This window comes from Homalodisca vitripennis, chromosome X (genome assembly GCF_021130785.1).
Source record: "Homalodisca vitripennis isolate AUS2020 chromosome X, UT_GWSS_2.1, whole genome shotgun sequence".
NCBI lineage: Eukaryota > Metazoa > Arthropoda > Insecta > Hemiptera > Cicadellidae > Homalodisca > Homalodisca vitripennis.
Window position 1 is genome coordinate 138,115,260 of NC_060215.1, and position 23,299 is coordinate 138,138,558.

Below are 23,299 nucleotides of genomic sequence, written 5' to 3' on the forward strand. Positions count from 1 at the left end.
AACACAAATTGCAGTACTACTGAATATATTTTTTGGAGAGAAATTTCAAAGACTTTACTTAAAGATATATTATAATTATCAAAGTAATACTTAAAACATTGTTACCTTTTTGACGAATTCCAATGTATTTTCAGTGGCAACATTGATTGTTGCTAACTGGTTTCGTATGAAGTCAATATTAGGCTGCACGACTTCCCTCATGTTATCTATTCCCAATTGCTCTACATTTTGAACCCATTTTTCTAGATATGGGGCAATATGACTCAACTGATCTTTGTTATCCTTCAACTGAAACAGAATGTTTTAAGATTATTAATTGATCCTGCAAGTTACAATCTAAACTATTATTCCACATTTATGGACAACCAACAGTTATGGCTTAAGATTAGAATGGTGTTAGTGGGACTTGCAATAAATAATGTAAAATTTCAGCTTTTACATTAGTTAATGTTACTCATCTCGCTGTTATTATTACTGATAATAACTGTTTATAATACTGACCAAGTAATGTCAGCAGTGAGCATACAATAATATGTCACTTGTTCGTTTCTCATTGGCTCTTCTTCTTCTAAGGGGTGGGCTACTGCCATGCACTTAAGCCTCAAGGGTCTTTTGTGCACTCCGAACGTGTACCATGAGGCCAACCAGTTTACAATTTCAGCAGTTTTAACCCATTGGCTTATAAATATTTTTACTATCAGCTCAACTGGAGTTATCCTATTAAAAATGCTAAAAACGTAAGAGTTTTGTTATATGTTTATAAAAAATTAATTTTTCAAGTTATTTGGTTATATTTTATATCTTTTTGGATTAACATGAAATGGGCTTTAATAATAAATAGATTAGATAGATAATAGATAGATAAATAGATAAATTTGGTCATAATTTAAAAATAATAATGCTGTACAAACTAAAAAGTTTTGGAAATTTTTAAATTAAAAAAAATTGTTACTCAAATAATATAAAATAAAATACCCCATTGTTGCTTTTATTTTATTTGAAATGTATTTCTCTACCTAGCAATACTAGAATGTGTGTGTGTATATATATATATATATATATATATATATATATATATATATATATATATATATATATATATATGCATAGTTTGTCAGAATACATTTTTTTTCTAAATACTGAAAATTTCAAGAATATTGATTTTTTTTCTCTCTTGTAGTACACTAATATTCTTATACAAGTAACTTATTATTCATTTAAATTTCAATTAATTGTAGTATTGCAGTTTTTCTTATGTGTTACAACAATATTAGTCTAATTTATACTAACATTTGGTTGAAAAAGGAGTTAAAAAAAAATGATTTAGATGGCGCTGTACTTGTCACGGAACGGTTCCGTGATATAAATTTTGAGCCCAGACTAGCTGTCACGGAACCGTCCCGTGATACAAGGCCAATGGGTTAAAAACAACTAATCAAATCCTCCTGGGGAAATTCAAAGATGGTGTAGCTCTCCCTTGCTATTGCAGGTGATCGGCAGTCTCCTCCTGCTGTCACACATTCTACAGAGCGGATTCTCCCGGAGAATGCAGACTATGAAGATGTTTCCTCAGGTGACCTTGTCCCGTAATCAGACCCATAACCCATAACCCGAGAAGACACTGATCTACCTAGGGAGAGAAGATCAGATGTCAACTAGAAATACCAGAGAACTTTTGTGTGTTCAACTCCAAACTTGTCTGGGATTGCTATCAAGTTATTTTTCCCTTGGCAGAATCAACAATGTGACTGTTTGTTCAGTTCCTGGTCATGAGAATCAAGAAGAATCAAGATTTTTATTAACCATTAAGTAATACAAAATTACAACAGGCTTCGTCAGTTCCTACAATAAAATATCACAGCTTGCTAATTTAAAGATACATAAAAATAACAATACTAATAATAATATAGTAATTTTTTGGTTAGTTCACATATTATGTGCAATAAATAACACAAACACTAATACTAATATAGTACAATACTACATTACATACAAATTTTAAAATACCCACATTTAACTGTCACTAATATTATATTCTAAAAAATTCTCTTATGGAGTAAAATGCACGACTTGACAGCCAACTAGAAACCTGCCTCTTAAATGAATTAAAATCTAATAATCTCCATGATTCAGGGAGTTTGTTAAAAAAATTTATTTGTAAATATTTATGACTCTTTGCATATTTTTCTAGTCTAGGAATAGGCAGGACTAAGGTGTTTACATTTCTTGTTTGATAACTATGGATACCATTAAAACAGAGGAAGTCGTTAATATTCTCTTTTACATAAATTAAATTTTGAAAAATGAAAATGCAGGGTACAGGCATTATATTATGAGTAGAAAAATAAGGCTTACAACTACCCCTAAACCCTAATGAGGGGATCTCTGGGAACAAAAGAGCTGATGCCCTGGCCTACTTGGGCTCAGCGTCTAACATGACAGCACTTTAACTGTCCTCATTTGCCCTACAAAATCATGCAACTTATAGCATGTTTATGTAACGCCTCTAGACCAGACAGGCCATTCTTTTACCAAACTGCCATAGGGTAGTTGTTGAATTAAACGCTTAGTTACACATAAAGTACTCTTATAATTTACAAAATTAAATAAACCAATAAAACCAATTGGAAAAAATTGGTTGCAGGGGATGTTTGGATAGTAGATTTTTCGGATAATTGAACATTTTTGGAAAAAGTGTTGTTTTTTGTTGAGGTTAGTGGGAAGGGTGGTGGACAAATAAAATACATTAAAACACTAGAAATAAATACTACAATACATTTTAACAACACTATAGTACAGTATTACAGTATGTATAATACATATAAAGTAGGGATTTCACATACAGTACTTAATTTTCTTTGTTTAGTTATTTAGATGTAATAAAAACATTACAAAATGAACCTAAAATAAACAGCTGAACCTGTTTGTTTGCCTAATACTTGAGACTTGTTTCTTTTGCTGCCAAGTCCTGGGGATTTTTCAGAGGCAGTAACTAAACTTTATCACTTTGCACCTTTTTAAAAATCATTCTATAATTTTTAAGCTTGTCAGAAAGACTAAGCACAACACATTTACAATTCGCAAACATTGCTAGATGTCACACAGCAAAACGTCAGCAAGGATAGTTAAAACAATGCTGTTGTCTGCATTACAACGTGAGGTTATATGTAGATGAACATGGAACAGTGAAACAACCGACAGCTGTGCCGGCCGGTTTTTAATTTACTGTCTAATCATGCGATGTTATGGTGGTGGAAATTTACAATTTACACTACCGCAAGAAGTGTTATCGAGTAACCAATATTTCAAATTACCGGCTTTCAGATACTCAGCAATCTAATGAAAGTAAATCATCGTCAGCAATATTGCATCATAATAATGGGGTCTCTATAATACCATGTCCAGAGAAGTTTTTAAACAGATTTACTTCTGTTTAAAAGTTGACAAAAAAGCACAATTTAAACATTTGGCTAGCGGCCCAGTGAAAATACTATCAATTTCAGTTTGACCTTTTTGAGACCATAAAGGTCTTTGTACTGGGTAACAAAGAGAGACCTACAAACACAATTATTGTAACTGATATCTAATAATAGTAAATAATTAGAACATATAACCTTAAATTAAAAGAGCATACTCAAATGATAGCCGCACTTACCAGGAGATTTGCATTGCTACTAGCGTCTTCATTACGCTTGTCCACGATTTGTTGTAACTTTTTTAGTTGTCCTAGTAGCATTTGATCATCTTTGATCACACTCATCACATTTTCTGTAAAGTGTACAAAATCATAAACAACCTAAAGATTTGTCAGCTGTTTTATTTAACATGAAATATTACTAAGTGAGGTTGGAAACAATTTTTGTTACTTTAACTAATGAAACAGAAACGGAATTCAAAAAAGCAATCTTTATGATTTTTCAACAAGATTAAAAAAATATTTCTAGTTTATGAATAATCTCATCAAAACGTGGTTCATATAGCCTTCGGCCATCAGTGCAGGCTATGGCAGCACTTTCCGTGATGAGACCCCTCGGGATAGTACCTATGACGTAGGCTAACAGAACAAAGTTCTAGAGGATCTAATCGTTAATAATGAACACGTCCAATTCCCTAGAAAAAAAATTAAGTTTTGGGGGCAGATAACGTAACCCAATCTCAAGAATTGTCAAATATCACGGAAATTAAAATCAGACAACTCTGAAAAGATATAAAACAATTACAGCAATCAAACCTTATATTCCTGGTCGCTTCCACTTCACTACTTCTGATAATCAGGAGAGACAATCGATAATAAAATCATATGAACCAGTAACGTAATATATGATCAATACGATATTTTTTAAATATGTTTATTATCAAGTTGGTTTAAGATGATTTGCAGCAGCACTATAGTAAATATGTGATTCATCATTGGGTTATTGAGAAATATTCTTTCAATACAGACTAAAAACAATTGATACAAATCTGATATTTAGACATTATTTTCTTTCTAATATAAAATATTAACATATAAGAATAATCAGTTACTGTTGCTGAATTTTATTCCAGATACTCTCTACCAGACTAGTGTATCTGTTCTATAAGGTGAGCCTTTAAAAGATTTTTGAAGCTATTATAGTTTTGTTCTTATTTTGGAAAACAGTTGTACAGTCTCAATCCAGACTAGAACAGTTCTTGCACAAAGGGCCTTAGCCCATGCACAATGTGTAAACAAGAATGTCTTAGCAAACATCCCTGCACCATCCAAATCCCTCAGGCCACTACTGCATAATATTGTTTCCAACATATAAACACAAGGAAGAGTGAGTAAATTGAGTTCTTTAAATCGTGTTTTACATGAGTCAATAAAACCCAATCTACTATTTTGATGCAGGATTCTTTTAATTTTCAAAATGTTTAAAGAGTAAGAAGAATTACCCCAAAGACCACCCCATATCTCAGATGTGGATACATATGGCCAGTATACACTGTACAGATATCAGTACCTCTTGCGTGAAATTAAATTAAATGAAAAATTACTTAATTAAAGGCAAAGTTAGGACTATAAAGTCCACTCTAAAACTTAACCTGAAAAAATTTAAACTAACATATTTATGTTAACCCCTGAAGTATTTTATAGTTTCATTCCTAGTCACAACAAAGCCATAGCGGAAAGGGTTGATTTAATATGAATGTTGAGTTTAGCTCTAGTTCACCTTCCTCTTAATTAAGTGTCTCAAATCTGATGCTGTTACAGACTTGACTCCTGGAATCTGGGGCCGTGTTCGTCTAAAGAGATCGAAAAAAAGTCGATGACGAGAAGCCCAAAACAAACAATTTACATCGTTCTGAGATCAGAGACACCTACTTAGATTACAAAATTTGAAATATAAAGTAATCTAGATGAATTGGCCATCTAGGTGTCTCTGATGTCGAAACGATGTAAATCTTTTGTTTTGGGCTTCTTCGTCATCGATTTTTTTTCGATCTCTTCAGACAAACACGGTTCCATATTCCAGGTTTCCAGTTTGTCACAGCATCAGATTCCATACACTTAAGAGGAATATGAACTGGAGCTAAACTCAACATTCATATCTTTATTTCTAGTGTTTAAGGAATTATGGAAATATCAGATGCACAAATAGATGATTGATTTTGTTTGTGTGATGACGACACGTACATAGATAGTGAAAATGACTTAGTTGACAATATATACAAAAAAATTTGAAAGAACCACTAAAAATAACTTTTTTCATAAAAAAAGTATTTATCTAAACTCTATAAAATGTTCTCTGTAAACACAGCAAACAGCAAAAACATTCAGCAAAACAACATAGTTTAAGGTAAAAAAACCGTTAAGGTGTTAATAACTAGACATAATTAAATTTCTTCAAAATTGGAACAATTAAAAAAAAAATATATATATATATAAAACCTTAATGTTATTATATCCTTGTGACAAGTGAGGTTAAATGCGTAGCTTGCTGAACTAAGTTTAAATTGAAGACTCTGGACATGACTTTTCCAATTAAATAGATTTCAGTTATAATTATGAAAACCCCCTTTTTATAGCTAGGCAATCAACATACAACTGAATGACAGTAGTATAATATTTATTTATAAAATGATAAAAGTTACTTACTTGCACCTTCAGCTAGCTTCAGATAATTTGTATTTGTATCTTCAGAAAATAATTTGAACTTTTCTTGCTGATTTTCCATCTTTGTTTCAAAACTGTTCTTTAAAGCGATCTAAAGCATTTATGTTTCCGAGCTGAACATTTCTGGAAATAAAAATGTAAAATAATCAATTAAAACAAACAGTTTACTATGATTAGCGCTTACGATATAGACAGGCTGCTGTGGTAAGCCTCAAACAGATGGGGCATATAACAATATTTTAAGTTATCCTATGTTATCCCTACTGACTTATTCTCTCTTCTAGTTGTTTTCTTACTCATATGTGAACAATGTACACCACAGCAATGTACACCGCAACAATGTACACCACAACACTAGCAGAGACAAGCACTGATCTACTCTATAGGATATTGTTATTTTTATCAACACTCTGTTTATTCCAGATTTGAACCAAAATACATACAATTTAACACCAAACAATAAATATAAATACAAATAAAAACCTTAAGCCAGACATGCTATCAATGTACACAAACAATATCATTTAGAAAATTGTTACACCATCAAATGTATAAATAAGATCCCTGAAAATTTAAACAAAAACCTTAATAGATTGAAATTGAAAAAAAGTGAAACTGAACACCAATTAGTACTTCAGACAAGACATCTGAGGGGTCTTAATTTAAGATAAATTTATGTTTCTTCTACTTATTTACACACGTCATTTCATGGACCATCAGCTGCTGATCTATTGTATTTATAACGTTTGTTTTTCTTGTTTGATTCTTTACCTTCTTCTTCTATCATATTTGTTGTAAATATGTATACAATTTAAATTTACCTGAAGAAGTGTACTTAGATACACGAAAACTCATACCATTATTCATGTTTTGAACCATTATACTGTGGTTTATTTGTTGAAGAGAATAACCTTTTTCTGTAAATATATATATGTACGCATGCATGTAGCGGTGAAAATTAAATTTTACTAGTGCCTCACAAATATTATTGGCTTATTTATGTTGAATATTGATCAAGTTCGAAAGATATTTTAAGACTAGTTACACCAAGGTGGTAATGTCATTTATGTAATGGCCCCACCATAGGCTTATAAGTGTATGTGTTATATAATGGGCTATTTTGCTGTCTATGTATTGAAACATATTCATTATTATCATTAGTAATGAACACAATCTCAGGACCGGTTTGATAAATTGTAAAACATCAATGAATAAGTGCGTGAAGTTCACTTAAATTTGATTAAAAGTTCACACAAATATATGAATCCTTATTTACATTAATTATTACTTTAGTCTCCAGGGTCGACACATGTGTACGGATGGAAAATGTGTGTTTTCCATTTAATGTATCTATTAAAAATTTATTGTCGCAACCACTTAAATAATTAAAGTACTTTATTTTTTACTAGTTGATAAGAAAATTAGCAGGCTCATTTTGGAAACTATTTTCTAGGATCCACTGGTTGAAAGAAGACATAAGAGAATTCTTTCAAATAATTAGAAATTTCCGATAGCACTGCAATCTTTCTCAACCAATAGAGAATAGTCTAGTTGTCTATCCCCTTTTGGTTTTGGGAAGCAGTGTTGCCAATTCACTTACTAACCTTTACCACTGTGTAACTGTATTATGAATCTATGAAAACTTTTCACCCACAGAAGAGAGTGAGGGAGAGACTTATCTCAGGTTTAGGTTTGGAGGATTTATTGATTTTATTACCCATTGGTATGATACTTCCCATCTTCTTCAATGTGAGGGATTGCAGTCTTTTGGTAATGATTTTACTTCCCATCTTCTTCAATGTGAGGAATTGCAGTCTTTTGGTAATGATTTTACTTCCCATCTTCTTCAATGTGAGGGATTGCAGTCTTTTGGTAATGATTTTACTTCCCATCTTCTTCAATGTGAGGGATTGCAGTCTTTTGGTAATGATTTTACTTCCCATCTTCTTCAATTTGAGGGATTGCAGTCTTTTGGTAATGATTTTACTTCCCATCTTCTTCAATGTGAGGGATTGCAGTCTTTTGGTAATGATTTTACTTCCCATCTTCTTCAGTGTGAGGGATTGCAGTCTTTTGGTAATGATTTTACTTCCTATCTTCTTCAATGTGAGGGATTGCAGTCTTTTGGTAATGATTTTACTTCCCATCTTCTTCAATGTGAGGGATTGCAGTCTTTTGGTAATGATTTTACTATTTGTGGATTTAAAATCATTATTGAAGTCTGTGTGTTGTGGCTTACGGCGTGTTGGGAAACTGGTTTATCATTGTAGGCTAATTCAAATTCAAAAAAGCCTTATTTTCAAAAATTGTATACATAGCCTTATATTTCCATTTCAATAACTTAAACTTTTGGACAACAGCATTCATAAATACATAGATGGCTAAGAAATATCATATTAAATTCATTTTTAAGTAATCTTTACAAGAAGCGTATCAAAAACCATCAGCCATTTAGATTTTGTATTAGTTTTTTATATATTTTTCCATGTTGTCACATAACACTATGTACAGTAATTAATGACTTTATGGTAGATAATATGTCAATTTGTTAAAAACACCTAACCTAAATTAAAATACAAATTGCATAGATGAGACATGTAGTAATATGATTTAAACATAAAACATTGAACTCTAGGCATTAGTATAAAATATAAATTTTACTAAAAGTATATAACAAAAACAACATCTACTTGTATGTGTGTAGGTGTTTCATTAAACACTAAATATAAAAATAGACAACAGACCATAAAAATCCTAAACGCAACATGAACAAAGATACACAGTTTAAATAATTATTAAAAACTTGTTATTTTCCAGTTAAGAATTCATTTGCACTGTAGAACTAAACACTTTTCAGCAAATATCCCTTCACTTTTTTCTTAAAAACCTCCAATATACATCAGTTCCTTATTGTACAGATTAAGGTGTTCATTGATATAAACAAATGTTTCTGATACATTTGCCATGAAGGAAGTTGAATTTATTTTGCACATTTTTTTTCAAAGAAAAATATACCTTTTTGTCTATTTGTGAATTGGACAGTTATAGACTTTATACCACACTTCCTTTTACTAGTACCCTATGGGCAGCCTGTATATCTGATTTAAAGTCAATAGGTTCATGGATAACCCCTGAGAGTTTACTACTTACACTATACATATTTTCAGAATATATAAATGGAATACCATTAATATTAATATTTTTGTTTCAATTATATTGATTAAGCCCCTCAAACTGAATTTTAAGTGTTTAAAAATTACTTTTTAATATTTCATTTTCATTAGACAAAGATTGTGTTGTATTTTCTAAGATTTAATTTTTTCTTTATATTTTGAAAATTATTTTGATCATATTCTTACATTTTTGCTAAGTAAGACTCAGCAGGTTTTGTGAGCAAAGTAATTTTTTTTTTTAATTTAAAGGAATATAACTCAAACTTTAATAGTCTGCTTCCTTTTAGTCACAAAATCTTAGTGCAATTTACCTATAGCATCATTAGTAACAGGCTTATTTTTCTACATGTATGTCCCATTGATATTCAGGTACTATAGCCAGTCCCTGTACACACAACACAGCACTCGTGTTGATCTTGATAAGAGAGCACAAAGCACACACAACCTTCCTCTATCACTGCACTAGTGTTGATCTTGATAAGAGAGCACAAAGCACACACAACCTTCCTCTATCACTGCACTAGTGTTGATCTTGATAAGAGAGCACAAAGCACACACAACCTTCCTCTATCACTGCACTCGTGTTGATCTTGATAAGAGAACACAAAGCACACACAACCTTCCTCTATCACTGCACTCACGTTGGCCAAAGTGTCATCATTGTATTCATTCGCCTACTTTGACATCTTTTCTGTGCCAATTCATTCTTGTTCTTAGGCTATTGGTTTTCAGGCCTATATACAGTATTGTGTAGGACGATGTTGGCATTGGAGTTGGTAAATTACATTTTCTGTAGAGCAGGTGTTATGTCCATTTGTCTTAAAAACCTCCTTCGTTGATGAGCATTTGAAGGTCTCAGTGGGTTGGTTTATAGGACAAGTTTTGCATTTTTGGTTATTGCATAGGAGTGAACCTCAGGTTGTATTGGGATTGCACTAGGAACCTTTATTTAAAATTGTGTGGCTGTTTAATTAAATACCTTAAATTTGGAAACAAGATATATATTGTACAATTTTGACGAATTGCGATTAAGAATCTGGTGTAACACTGATTTAGTCTCACAGAAGAATGATGAAATTTCCTCCAACATATAACACTGCCATTGGTTGAAAGTATAACGTTTAAATTTTATTATATAAAATCTTAAATGGGTTTTATAAGAGCTTTTTCTCTTAACAACACTTTTACAGTAATGGAACCACCAAAATAATTTCTTATCACCGTCGGAAAATACATCCTCCAAACCACTCTGGATTTTATGTTGTTGGTGTACCAGTAAGGTATTACTTGAGCTTTTGAGTGAGTGGTGGTTCATTGCTACACTTTTTAGTTTTTAAGTTTTTTAAATCCTCTATACGTAGTGGTCTATTTTTGTAATATATGAAAGCAAATGTTCAAAATCCTATCGGTTGATTTCAAACACTTGTAAACATGTAAGTTTGAACTTCAGTTTTAACATACATGATTGGTACAAGTACTGTTAAACAACTTAGCTAAAGGACAACTGTAAAAAAATAATGAGACAAGATCTCCACAGTTTATAATGAATGGGTTGAGGATAATAAGAGAGTTATTTTTAATTGCAGGATACTTAAATTTACCGCTGACGCAACCTCATCCAATACGGAAATGGTGATGGGCTTATTTCTTCTGCTTTTATAGGATTCCTTTCAGGAGCGCAATTGGAAACCCGTCACTTCTTTATCAACACCTCACATCCTTACCTACAAAGGCTGTATAAAACTCTATTTATGATGCTAAGAACTAAAAGTCCCATCATCCAAATGTGTCAAAATATTTAAGACCAGAGTGATCAACAGAAGAAGAGGAGAGATCACTGGACAGACTAATAGATATTACTACTACATACCTCTGTCTGTCAATTTTGTTGTGTAGCGCTAAGTTTTGTTCATACAGATTTTCTAGCACACTCTTGCTTCTTTTAGCTCGTTCAGTTAGTTTTGACTCAGCTTCTTTATACTTTTCAAGCAAATGCTCTCTTACAGTTATTTCTTTTGAGTGGTCATCTAATTTTTCTTTAAACTTTTCTCTTTCATGCTCAATATTAGCAGTCAAATCTTCAAATTCATAACACTTTTCATCAAAATCAGCACTCAAATTGTTGAATAATGCCTGCAAAAATTAATAAATATTACTATTAAACTCCTATTAAATAAAGTTATAGAAATATAGATACATTGTTATAGGATTCTACTGTAATTGCTTATACAAGAGTCAACAGTTCTTAGTGAGTTTGAACTTTCTGGGGTCTTTGCAGAATTGTTTGCATGAAGTAATTGAGGAAGCCCTGTTTGATTTTGATGGTGATTATGATATTGATCTTAATTGTGTTATTTCTTAGGATGAAAGTGTAGTAAGGATAAACTGGACAATGTTAGTTTTAGTGATGAAGCTGAACAACAACCTCCAACACCAGCTAGGATGATAATTCTTTACTTTCCAATGTTTCCATCTCCTGCTACTAGCCAAACAACGACAACACTCAACAACACTTTATACAAAAATGAACCCGCCTTGGCTAATGCACTTCTATTTCCCTCCTAACCACAATTGATGGGTGTAAAATGGTGTTCATACTTTAACACATGAGCCAAGTCAGTACATCCCTGATGCACAACCACACACAACCACATTCTCTCTTCGTCTATTGTTGTACTTCCGTGCGCACACACCTGGGAACTGTCTGATCCACTTCTTGTCTTCAAACAAACTTCAATCAGGCTGAGTTGAACTGACTGGTTTCTTTTATCTATCAAACTCTCATTTCATTTCAGTCTACCCTAAGCTTTCAGGAAAATCTTCTTCCAAAAATGTAACTTATATTATACTTTTCTACAACTGACTTAGTTTCTCTGTCTTTCCAAGACAAGGTGGAAGAGCATATGCCGAGGGCTGCATGGTCAAGGGAAAGCTTGATCTCTAATATGTGAATTCTGGATACCTGGCGACCTCCAGTTTAAACTTAGCCTTCTCCAGGGAGAGCGGGCTACTCCTTGGTGGTACCTTTGATCTCCGCTACTCGTGGGAACACAATGAGTACATATGAATCAACAAAAAACCAAACCAAACCAGAGAACTCTAGCAGCTCTCAAAAAGTGGATGAAAGTCCAGAGAAGAAAACAGAGGGATCCAGAAATGGAAAACATCTGATGAAGGTGGGTCTTAGTCAGGCTGATGAATGCAGACTCTGCGGAGAAGCAGAAGAATCAGCAGAATACATATGGCTAAACTATCCTGCCATATCTAAAAGTACGGAAAAATTCCTAGGGGCGTATCTTCTCAGCCCCAATGACACCAGAGAACAGGAGCCCTCAAATCTGATCGGCTTCTGTAAAATTCTCAAATTCTGAGGACACAAACATAAGTAAGGGAGGTGCAACGACCTTTTTAGGACTACGTGTGGAGGCAACCGTCTCTTTCCCTCGAATATATATAAAAAAATCCACAATTGATTGACCGTCATGACAGACAGACGAAGCTATACGTAAGACTCTTTTCATGGCAAAATTACTCAATATTTACTAGTTTGACATAAGGAAGATTTCACCTGCAACTATGTTGCTGGACTAGAGTGTTGGAAAATGAACATGACTTTTATCCAATAATTAATGATGCTACAAATCTTAGCAGTTTCGAAATCCAATTTTCAAATTTTATTGATTAATTCTCGAAATTGAATTGTTATTAGATCTTGGATTTGAACTTATCTGATTGTCCTCTCAGCTTGGAGAGCCACCATGGGTGGCTATAGGTTTCTATCTGATATGTAGGAAGTTTACGACCATGCCCTGTCCTTCAGCTAGCCTGACCCATTCCTAATGGCCTTCGCCGTTTTGGTCTTTCAGTTCGTCAGGCCACCATGCATGGGCCACTATATTGCGCAGATATCAAATTCAATTCTTATCCAGTTGTGACTGGAAAGTGTTGCCAATAGAAATGCTCTCTTGGCCAATTAAGTTACTAAATTTATATTTCTCTTTTTTCAGCACATACTATATTAAACATTGTTTACAATTGGTTTATCTGAGTGTCAGTGTCACTGAAACTGCTATTGTGTATCCAACAAAATTATTAAAATACCAGAGCATTTGATGGATATGAACCCAAAAATGTGGAAACTACTTTATATTCTGTTGATATTAGTGACCTACTTGTGACCAATATTACTTGGTTCGTTAAAAAGCAAATAATAAATAACCAATTGATACATTTTAAACCTAATAAACTTTGTAAATGTTTGAGATTTTAATTAAAATCTCAGTTACTTAAAGAGCCGAAGGTCAAATACTGCCATTTAAATTCAAGTCTCAGAGATGTACATAGCTACTACACATGTGCCAAGTGGGGATGCAGAACCTAGCAGGGCAACTAGCTATGGCCCACCGAGCTGAGAGGACAACTACTTGTAATTCCACCTGGATTGAGCGACAGATAATTATGAGCCACACTTAATGGTCTACCGAGTGCAAAGGGATAAGATTATGTGGACTTTAGATTAGGGTTTGATACATCACTAACCTCCTGCATCTCCCAGGCACCAGATAGTCTTTAAAGTGCCTAAACAATGAAAACTCTGAGCTTGCTTATAAAATGTCCTGCCTATAACGCTGGCACGGGTCTTATCGCAAGAAAATACCGCATATAACGGAATTTCAACAATAAAGACTTAAATTAATTTTTCTAAACACATGTACTATTAATAAGATTTACCTGGCATTTTATAGACATAACATCAGAAATGACCCTGCCACTAAAAGGATCAAGAAATACAACTTCGCTAATTCTCCTATTAGCTACTAGAAGATTTACAACTACTTAACTAACAACTAATTTTAACAAGTTGATCTTACCATATTTTTGTTACACTCTTCAAGAAGGATTTTGTACTGTTCAATAGCAACTTTTCGTTGTTCAGTGAGTTCTTTTAACCGATCGGTCATTTCTATATAGGATTCCTTAGATATATAAAGGCCTTTCTGTGATCTCGCTGCTTCAAGATCCCTTTTCAATTTCATTGTCTCCTCAGCCAACATCTGTAAGGAAGAAGGAATAGAAATTATAAAAATAGTGAATTCTAATTTGTCAATTCATCAAAATTGAGAGATTAATAGTTTTTACTACTCTTGGTATACACTAATATATGACTTGCTGTGTTACAACCCAATTGCAACATCTAATCGTCAAGCTCAGAAAGGTGAATTCATAGTTTCCAGCTCTGTATCAGGCTGGGTCTTTTAGGTGACGGTATCAAATTATTATTGTTTGTAGGTGCAACCCTACTCATAGTAGAGTTAAGAAGAATTCCAATACAAAATTAATCGTGCTTAACTGGGAAACCCAACTGACAGCTGACCCTAGATGATTAACCCCCAGAATTACCATTTAATCGCCTATTCAGATACATAGCCATAAAAAAATATTTAATTGTTTCAAAATATTAATCACTAAAATTCCACAGAGAAATATTTAAACTTAGCATCTCAGATTAAAGAGATTTGGCTGATTATAACCCACAAAACTTATGAAAAAGCACATAAAGGCAGTAATATTTTGTTTCCAGCCAATTAATTTTGAGAATAATTAAAGTTTACAGTTAATTTCTTAAATAAAGCAATTAATACTTACAGCATCGTGAAAATTCTACGGAAACAGTTTATTATTATGTTTCAGCTACTATTTTATTGTATTAACATTGTTTTATTACTTTAAATTTAAATGTAAATGACTGAAACTTTTACAGATTTAAACAAAAAATGGTAAGCGTTGAAACATTATAAAACCATTAAATTTGTTCAATTACGACAATTCCCTTATATCCTTAATCCGATAATTAATAAGAATTCCAGTGATGAAAATAATGGCATTTCTCATGTTACTCTAAACTACAAGTTGAACTTTGAATATTCTGTACTCAAACGTTATGATTTACTCTACTATGTATTACGTTTTTATCAGGAAGCAGTATAGGTACAGTTTTCTTTACCACTCAAAAACACTATTGTCTACACCATAATCATCTTTAAAGAACAATACAAAAACTAAATTTTATTTAATATAACAAAACTCAACATGATACAGTAATTACATAGGCCAACCCACAGGGAATATGGTGCGAGGGGTCAACAAAAGTTTATTTCAACCCAAAAGCTTTTGTGACTAGTATTATTCTCCAGATGTTTGGGGGGGGATGTTTCTTCTGCATATACTGTAGTGTACAGATTAGCATGTATGTACCATAGTACAATACTATTGTACGTAAATCAGTAACCCGCTCTAGGGTTGAATTATTTTGTAATAACTACTGTTACAAATTGTAACTTGATTTGGTTGAGATATTGTTTCTGTCAAATTTTCTATAAAAATCAAATTAAAAGATGTCATTAGTCATTCTTTATTGTTATGTATTATACAGGTACAAGGTACAAAACACAGGTGCATCGACAAAGATATACAATATAAACTAACCTACCTAAAACTAGAAATTTTGTTTATACAACTTTCACTCACAAAAGATAATCACTAAAAAATGTGAGGGTACAGCAAATCACTTCCAGCTATCAAGCAGGTACTCATCCAAGTAACATGCCTACTTCACCAACTTGTCCTTTACAGCCTTTAACATTTGTTTTTTAACAAAACAAGTGATGGATAGGGATTTTGTTGAAAATGTTGAAAGGTGTATATAATGGCCTTTTTTCAAATAAGGACAGATTATGGTGGGAATACTGAAATTTATATTTTTTCTTGTATTAAAGCGGTATGTGGAGGTAAACTCTATATAAAATGTAGGCCCATCACACACCAACCTTATGACTTCATAAATGTATAGCCCTGTTATTGTCAATGTCTCAGACTGTCTACATAAAGGTTGGCAACAATTCATTTATTTGTTTGCAATTGTTCTTATTATACTCTTTTGTGCAATTAACATTTTTTAGTTTTTTTTGTGCACCCTAAACAACAATTTCATATCTTAAAACAGATTCTATACTGGCATAGTATACTGTGTTGCATGTTTCTAAACATGTGCACTTTGACAGAATGCTGAGAGCATTACGTAGACTACTTAGTTTATTGACTATGCATTTTATACAGTAATTACATTTCAGGTTTTGATCAAGAGTCAAAGATATTTGTGGGATTCAACAATGTTAAGTCCCGTCATGTTTAAGTGATTTGATGAATGTCTGATATGACTGTTCAGTTTAAAATGTATAACGTTAGTTTTTGAGGTATCCCATGTTTTTAAAACATGATTCTAAATATGTGAGTGATGCTCTAGTTGTTATGAAGAGGTCGTGTAACAGTGTTTTTTATTAGTAGGGTTGTGTGTTTTGAAAATACAACTATTTATAGGAATTTCACATCTTAAATCACTGGTATAGGCAAGAAACAAGAGAGGGCCCAATACGGATCCTTGTGGAACTCTAAACATAATATGAATAATATCCAGTTTGTTTTTTTTTCAACTGTTTGAGACAGTTCTGGTATGAACACAGTAGGATAAGAGCATCATCCCTAACACCCAGACCATCTACTTTTTGCAGTAGCAGATCATTATCTACACAATCAAAAGCCTTAGATAAGTCACAGAGCACTCCAGGCCATCCAAGGCTCGGCTATCTCATTAAAAAAGTCCACTAGAGCAGTGCCTGTAAACAGTGATTTTCTAAAGCCATATTGAGCAGAGCACAATAGACAGTGGCACTCAAGGTATTGCTGAAGTCTTAACTTTTTGAGACATTAATAAGCACTAAAATATGATTACAACCATTTTTTGTCCTTTTTTGAAAATTACTCTAATCTTTAAGTATTTTTGCCTTTCAGGAAAAATTCAATTATCGAAAGATACATTAATAAGTTTGGACAATACAGGTGAAATCACATTGACACTTAATTTGAATAACAAGACAGGTATTTCATCCCATCCAACAGATTTATTAATTTTTAAACTTAGAAATACCTACTTAAACTCTGCTGTAGTCACAGGAGTAAATTAACTCGAAATTTCATTGTTTTTATGTTATGTAAACTATTATAAAGTAAAATGTTCTATAAAACCACATACTGGATAGTGAAATCAAATGAATGCATAAATAATTTATCAAACATACCTCCATCAAATTTTTCTTTGAGAGTTTTTCATTCTTTTCAGGTTTGTTTTTTATTAAACGTGCCTTACTGGTAAAGTTGAGAGTGTTTTCTGTCTCATCTAAACATGAATCAGATGAGGAGATGGTTCCGACCATACAAGTCTTCGTGTTACCACCAAGGGAGTCTTTCAGAAACCTTGTGAGCTTACTTTCACTAAAAAAGGAACAAAAAGAAATCCAAATAAATAATAATAATAAAACTTAAAATAAAATAAAAAAGAATCTTATTTTATACAATACTGAACTTGACAATCTGGGAGCCAAGAGTCAATCTGCATTGTATAAGAACACAACCTAATTTTGAAGCTTAGAGAATATTTCCTCTAAGAAAGAAATTGATAATCATCAATGCTATTCTTGGTCGAGGTAAAAATGGGACGGTATTGAATAAAAATGTATAAACTGTCTTCAGTGGCATTTATATTAAATGCTTTTGAGGGAAAACGGTCCAAACTTAGTTGCAAGTTTACATTGACTTCCTTAGAAATCGAACAAATGACCTCTCGGTTAGGAGCTGCAGTCTTACCACTAAGCTACAGTGAAGACCAAGTCTTGTTGGGTGACACTAGTTTAACTTTGATTATAATGTACAATGGTTGTTTTTAAATGTGTCAAGCTAATAGAACTTGTGGAGCAATTTTTCATTTGATATTTTTAACTGTTTTACCATAAAAACACCACAAACATTAGCACTCACAAATTAGATAAGAGATTTCTTTGTTAGGAGGATTCCTCCATAGACTTCACGAAAAACTATGTAGTGTATTTATACAATGTACAAGTTGGTTCTCAACTCCCAGATTATAATTGTCACCCGCTCAAAGTCGCAAAATCTGTCAGCGTGACAGAAACACTTGTATTACTATCCAGAAGACCTAGATTTTGGTACTTAAGGAGTTATGAGTAGTCAACCAGCTCTTTATGTTGTTAACCCTTACACTGATCTTTGTCAATGTCAGTGTACCAGGAACACGTGTGTTGTGTCCAGCTGACCAAGATTTTGGTACTCTAGGGATTATACATGTGTAGTCAACTAGCTACATTTAATGTACAGAATTTTGTCAGTGCTCCAGGAACAATTCTTCAAAGGACAATTTAAAAACACCATATAACATTTAATTTTGATATAACTATACAATTACTGTCAGAATATTAGGTAACAGGACACTTGAAGCTGAAAATGTAGTGTATCTGAATCTATGCTGCAAACATCATTGTTACACTCCATGGATGAATATAGAATGTTCGTGTTTTCTCCCTAAAAATACATCCTAAGAAATATCCTAAAGGATGCATAATTATCCAGAATGCAGTTATCCGTTTTTCAGGGTTATCTAGAATAAATTATAAGAATTAGTCAACAAACCATTCTCAACATCACTTGATGATTCATCATTCAGCTGAAAGTCTAGATTGTCAGAAGAATCATCTAAATCACCCAGTTCTCCTATGAATCAAAATTGTCTTATGGCAATCCAGGTCACCTAACATAGGAATGACAAGAAACTTGTTTATATCACCTTTGTCTAAATTATCACTCATTGTACAATTGTATTTAGTAAACTAATTTGAAAGGATACTCTAACAAGACAAACTCACCAGTGTTTACCTTTGGGGTTGATGAATCTTAGTTAAGTAAATTAAAGTGGAAATGGAAGGGGTTTAGGTGGGAGAGTATGCTTGAGAGTGGGATTAGGGAATGGCACAAAACTATATGGCGTGAAATTGCGTTATCAAAAGAAATCCTAACCTATAAAATATTACAGTTTGGCATTTTCATTTAAGAGTCATCTGTACTTGTGGTTGACAAGAGACATCTCTTTTTAAAGATATATTTAATATGCATCCAAATGTCTTATTAGATCTTTTCATATTTTAACGATCTGTTCAATAAAAACCTAAAACATTTTTGTACTTTGTTTTTTAAAAACTCAAGAAGTATACTCTTCACTAGAAAACCAAAAGAGCATTTGAATTCGTATTTATATATCTTTAGAATGAAAACATAAAACATTCTAATGCTAAAAATAAGAGTTTAAAAGGGCTTGTGGTTTAACATTGTTGTTATGAAGTAAAAAAGTCATTTCACTACAACTGGCTCTTAGTTGTAAAAATACTATGGTTTATTATCCTGTCTTGTGATTCCTTGGCAAGTGGATCAAGGGTGAGTTACATTGTCTTGTAATGCCTCAGCAGGTGAGCTGGAGATGGGTCATGAGCTGCTTAGGCATTGTAGCTGGAGATTAAACTTAGGAAATTTAATTTAGCTGAAATTTAATAAAGGAAACCAAATATTTTAATTTTAAAACTTTGTTGTACTAAAGTTCTTAAGCAATATGGTTGTATAAACAGATTTATGGATTTATTAAAATCTTACATTGAAATCTTGAATATGTCCTACAAATATGTTGCATGAGTTCAGATACACCCCTATACTAGTAACTAATCCAATTTGTATTTTACACAATAATAATACAATTTTAATTTACACTTAAAACTGAGTTAAAAACATACATAGGAAAAAGTATGTCATCATAATAACAGGAATACTAAATTCTTCTTAGAAATAAATTACACCAACAGGTAGAGTTTACAACAAATACCGATTCTTTTAATAGATTAGGGCTTAAAAGGACTAGGACATTAACATTTACTTTGATTAGATCAATTTACCGGTACGGAATGTGAGGGTTGTTTTCGGTGAGGCTGATTATGACACGGCCTAAACTGAGGAGGGAGCGATTGATGTTTGACATCTCATTGATCCTCTTCTTGGCCCCCAAGACCTCGCTTGCTCCGGACTTGGACACATTCTCACTGCCGGCCAGATCTACCATGTGGAGTTTTCCTATTCTTATCACGTCATCATTGTTCCCCTCCACTACCTCCTTCACACCGACAGTGATCGTGAATATAGTGTGTGAGCGGCTGTAATCAGAATACAACTTTTAGTGAGGCATAAACTTCGCATTTGAAAAGACATTGCTATAACACTGAGAGATACACTAGTAGCCCCTAAGTGAGTACCCCATCAGGCCTAACAGCTTAGTTTTTCATTTTAGCTTATGGTATGGTTTTAACCGCTCAAATGGCAGCCTTTGGCTCTGTACTAGAATACTACAAAAGTGATTGGTGTAGTTCACGATTTTGTTTCAATTTTTGTACTAACACGAAAGCTAACCAATTGTGTGCTACTGGAAAGAGTATATTGGTCATCTAAGTTGTAACTATAAATCACAAAACAAAAACTACAATGATTTGTACTGGCCTAGATTGCTGTGTCTTAAGTATCAACAACAACAACATTTAATATGTTTGAAAAATCACGCAGATGATATTTGACCTTCATAAGAAGTTTTGTATATAAAATATATGTATTTATGTATGTATATACATATACATACATACATAAAGAGGAAGAAACAGGAAGAATATAACTAAAAAAATGAACTAAAACCTATTCTTGTTGTAAACCCAAACTGGTTTTGAGAGAAAAATTTACAAAACATGTAAAACTTGTGACTATCCAAATGATTGTTGCATGTGTGGAGATGCCAATGCTGGAGTAGCTTGCTTGTATAAATGTGGCATTTGACAGATCCGAGGTTTGAAAAATCCTCTTCTCCTCAATTTCTTGAGGTTTGAAAAATCCTCTTCTCCTCGATTTCTTACTACTACTTATACAAAGAACATGATTTTTTCTTTAATAAAATCTAAACACTGTGAATGTATAAAAAAATTTAGAGAATGTTGGAGGAATAATATTGGTCCAAGATGCAAGTCAACTCTCAGGATTCTTCTTGAGAAGCTAAGGAAGTCCATAATAAATTAAATACAACACGCTGATTAAATAGCTCATACCTGGAATTTATGTTCATTTTCGTTGAAGCTATTTGCTTCTTCTGCATTCCAGCTTTCAGTAGGTTTAAGGCCTCTTCTTTTGTTTTGACTGGTGTGAGGATTAGGCCTTTTAGAATGATCTTCCCATCGGTGCCTTCCAACACTCTGAAATTGTACCAATCTCAATGTAGGCCTATTTTATTTTATTTTTTCTCACACTCAAGTTAAAAGAAAATAATTAAACCTTTGGGGTCAGTCGGGACTATGTCTGTTCCACTAGTAACAAGGGGCTAGGTCATATGCGAGATACCTGTTGTGCCGTTCCGTATTGCTCCGTTCTTTACTCATTTATTCCATACCAAATTATAACATTTTTACATCAAATTTTAACAATTTGCTTGATAAAGAATTAATTTTCTTAAAAAAAAGGTTTGAACAATCTGATTGCTTTTTTCCGGTTTACATAAACACATTTTTTGTTGCAATACTTTCTGGTTTGGTGAATAAATAACTTCTATAAGTAATTCCTAAAATATATCGACTAAAAGAATTGTCTCACCAATTCCCAATCGATATATTTATTACATCCAACTAAGATTTAATATTTGATAATGATTTTATTCTGTGTTTATTTTACAACATGACAGACTATTGATATTTTTTTCTAGATAAAATAACAATTTCGAATTGATCCAAGGTTATTAAATTATTTAATTGGTCATAATGTATGTTTAATTGGTTTGAAATATTTGTAGTTTATTTTTCTACAAGAAAAATTCTACTGAAACCAACCAATCAACTAAATAATAAGTGAGCTAGATGTATTTAACTGGAACAATACGAAGAACATGAGAATCCCAGGCCTAATCATGGGCAGCCCGAGTCAAATACCGCTGACGCCAAAAGTTTAAGTATTATAAATTCATACATACCACTATATATTCAGCTCAGAAATACAGTACATATTCTTTATTTGCACCAACTTTAACGATTAAATTTATCTATATAAAATAAGATAACTTATACATTCAAAATACATTATAATTGAATTCCAATAATTTGTTTAGTTTTTTTTTCTAAAATGCATGATCAAATCTCAAATAAACGGAGGAAATATTTTCTGTGCACAATAACTCAAAATCATGTTTCAAATTACAAAAGAGATATTCAATTCATTCAAGTTAACAGATTACTTTAAACATACACACAATACAAAGATAATAGCATGATTGATTTGAAAATATTGTAACTATTTTGTTTTATATTCTTTTCATTATTCTTATCTTGCATGTGGCTAGAATTGTCAATACTGTAGGAGTAGAAGAGCACAATTATATACCTTAAACCAGTTATTGTGCTAGCTAGTTTAACTCTTTACTTGGCAGTATATCACTATGAGTTTAGACAGGGTGATGTATCTAAATGGATACATGCTATTTAAAGGGTTAAATTCGTGTTACACTTCTTCCCCCGATTCATTACAATAAAACTATTAACATGATTTTGAGCAGGACTGTGACTATGAGAGCTGCTGAGAAAAATGTGTTCAGAACTAAACTCTTCCCATGCATGTGACTGTAGTTTATAAAATTGGTGATTAAATGCGTTAGAATGATAACTGGGTGTCAAACAACGTCTACGTTCTATTCATTACCATCAGCTGCTTCTTATCGATCCAAAACCCAACACCATTTTGTGTGTGACTACATCAGCGCAAAGTGATAGCTACAACCTGGATAGCAAGCCAACCTAACTTTACAGTCTTTGTGTGATGAGAGTGATGTTCTCCATTTAAAGTACTAAATTATGAATAGAAAACACTGATATAGCTTCCATTAAGATTTTCACCATATGTGCCATCTCCCGGATAGGCCTATTAAATAAAATTTGTTTTATAATATCTAATGGTATCGTGTTAATATAAACGTTTATAAATAAGCCAAGTCAATCTCCAAATTTTACACCTGTTTATA

The 23,299-nt window shown here is 32.6% G+C and overlaps 1 protein-coding gene across 2 annotated transcripts in view; it reads right to left on the reverse strand.

Annotated features, from left to right (window-relative positions):
* The window catches only part of LOC124369900 (kinesin-like protein KLP2), a 49,765-nt gene that overhangs the window by 17,262 nt on the left and 9,204 nt on the right, over positions 1-23,299 (reverse strand). Inside the window, exons 5-10 of one of the 2 annotated variants that reach the window (XM_046828060.1) lie at positions 21,348-21,491; positions 20,160-20,414; positions 17,448-17,640; positions 14,184-14,366; positions 11,183-11,445; positions 6,125-6,262 (exon numbers count right to left, since the gene is read on the reverse strand). In XM_046828060.1, coding sequence (XP_046684016.1) covers positions 6,208-6,262; positions 11,183-11,445; positions 14,184-14,366; positions 17,448-17,640; positions 20,160-20,414; positions 21,348-21,491 — 1,093 coding nt within the window. In that variant the 3' untranslated portion in view covers positions 6,125-6,207. Of the gene's footprint in view, positions 1-105; positions 289-3,655; positions 3,769-6,121; positions 6,263-11,182; positions 11,446-14,183; positions 14,367-17,447; positions 17,641-20,159; positions 20,415-21,347; positions 21,492-23,299 lie in introns of those variants that run through there. The other variant, XM_046828061.1, reaches the window with a different exon arrangement.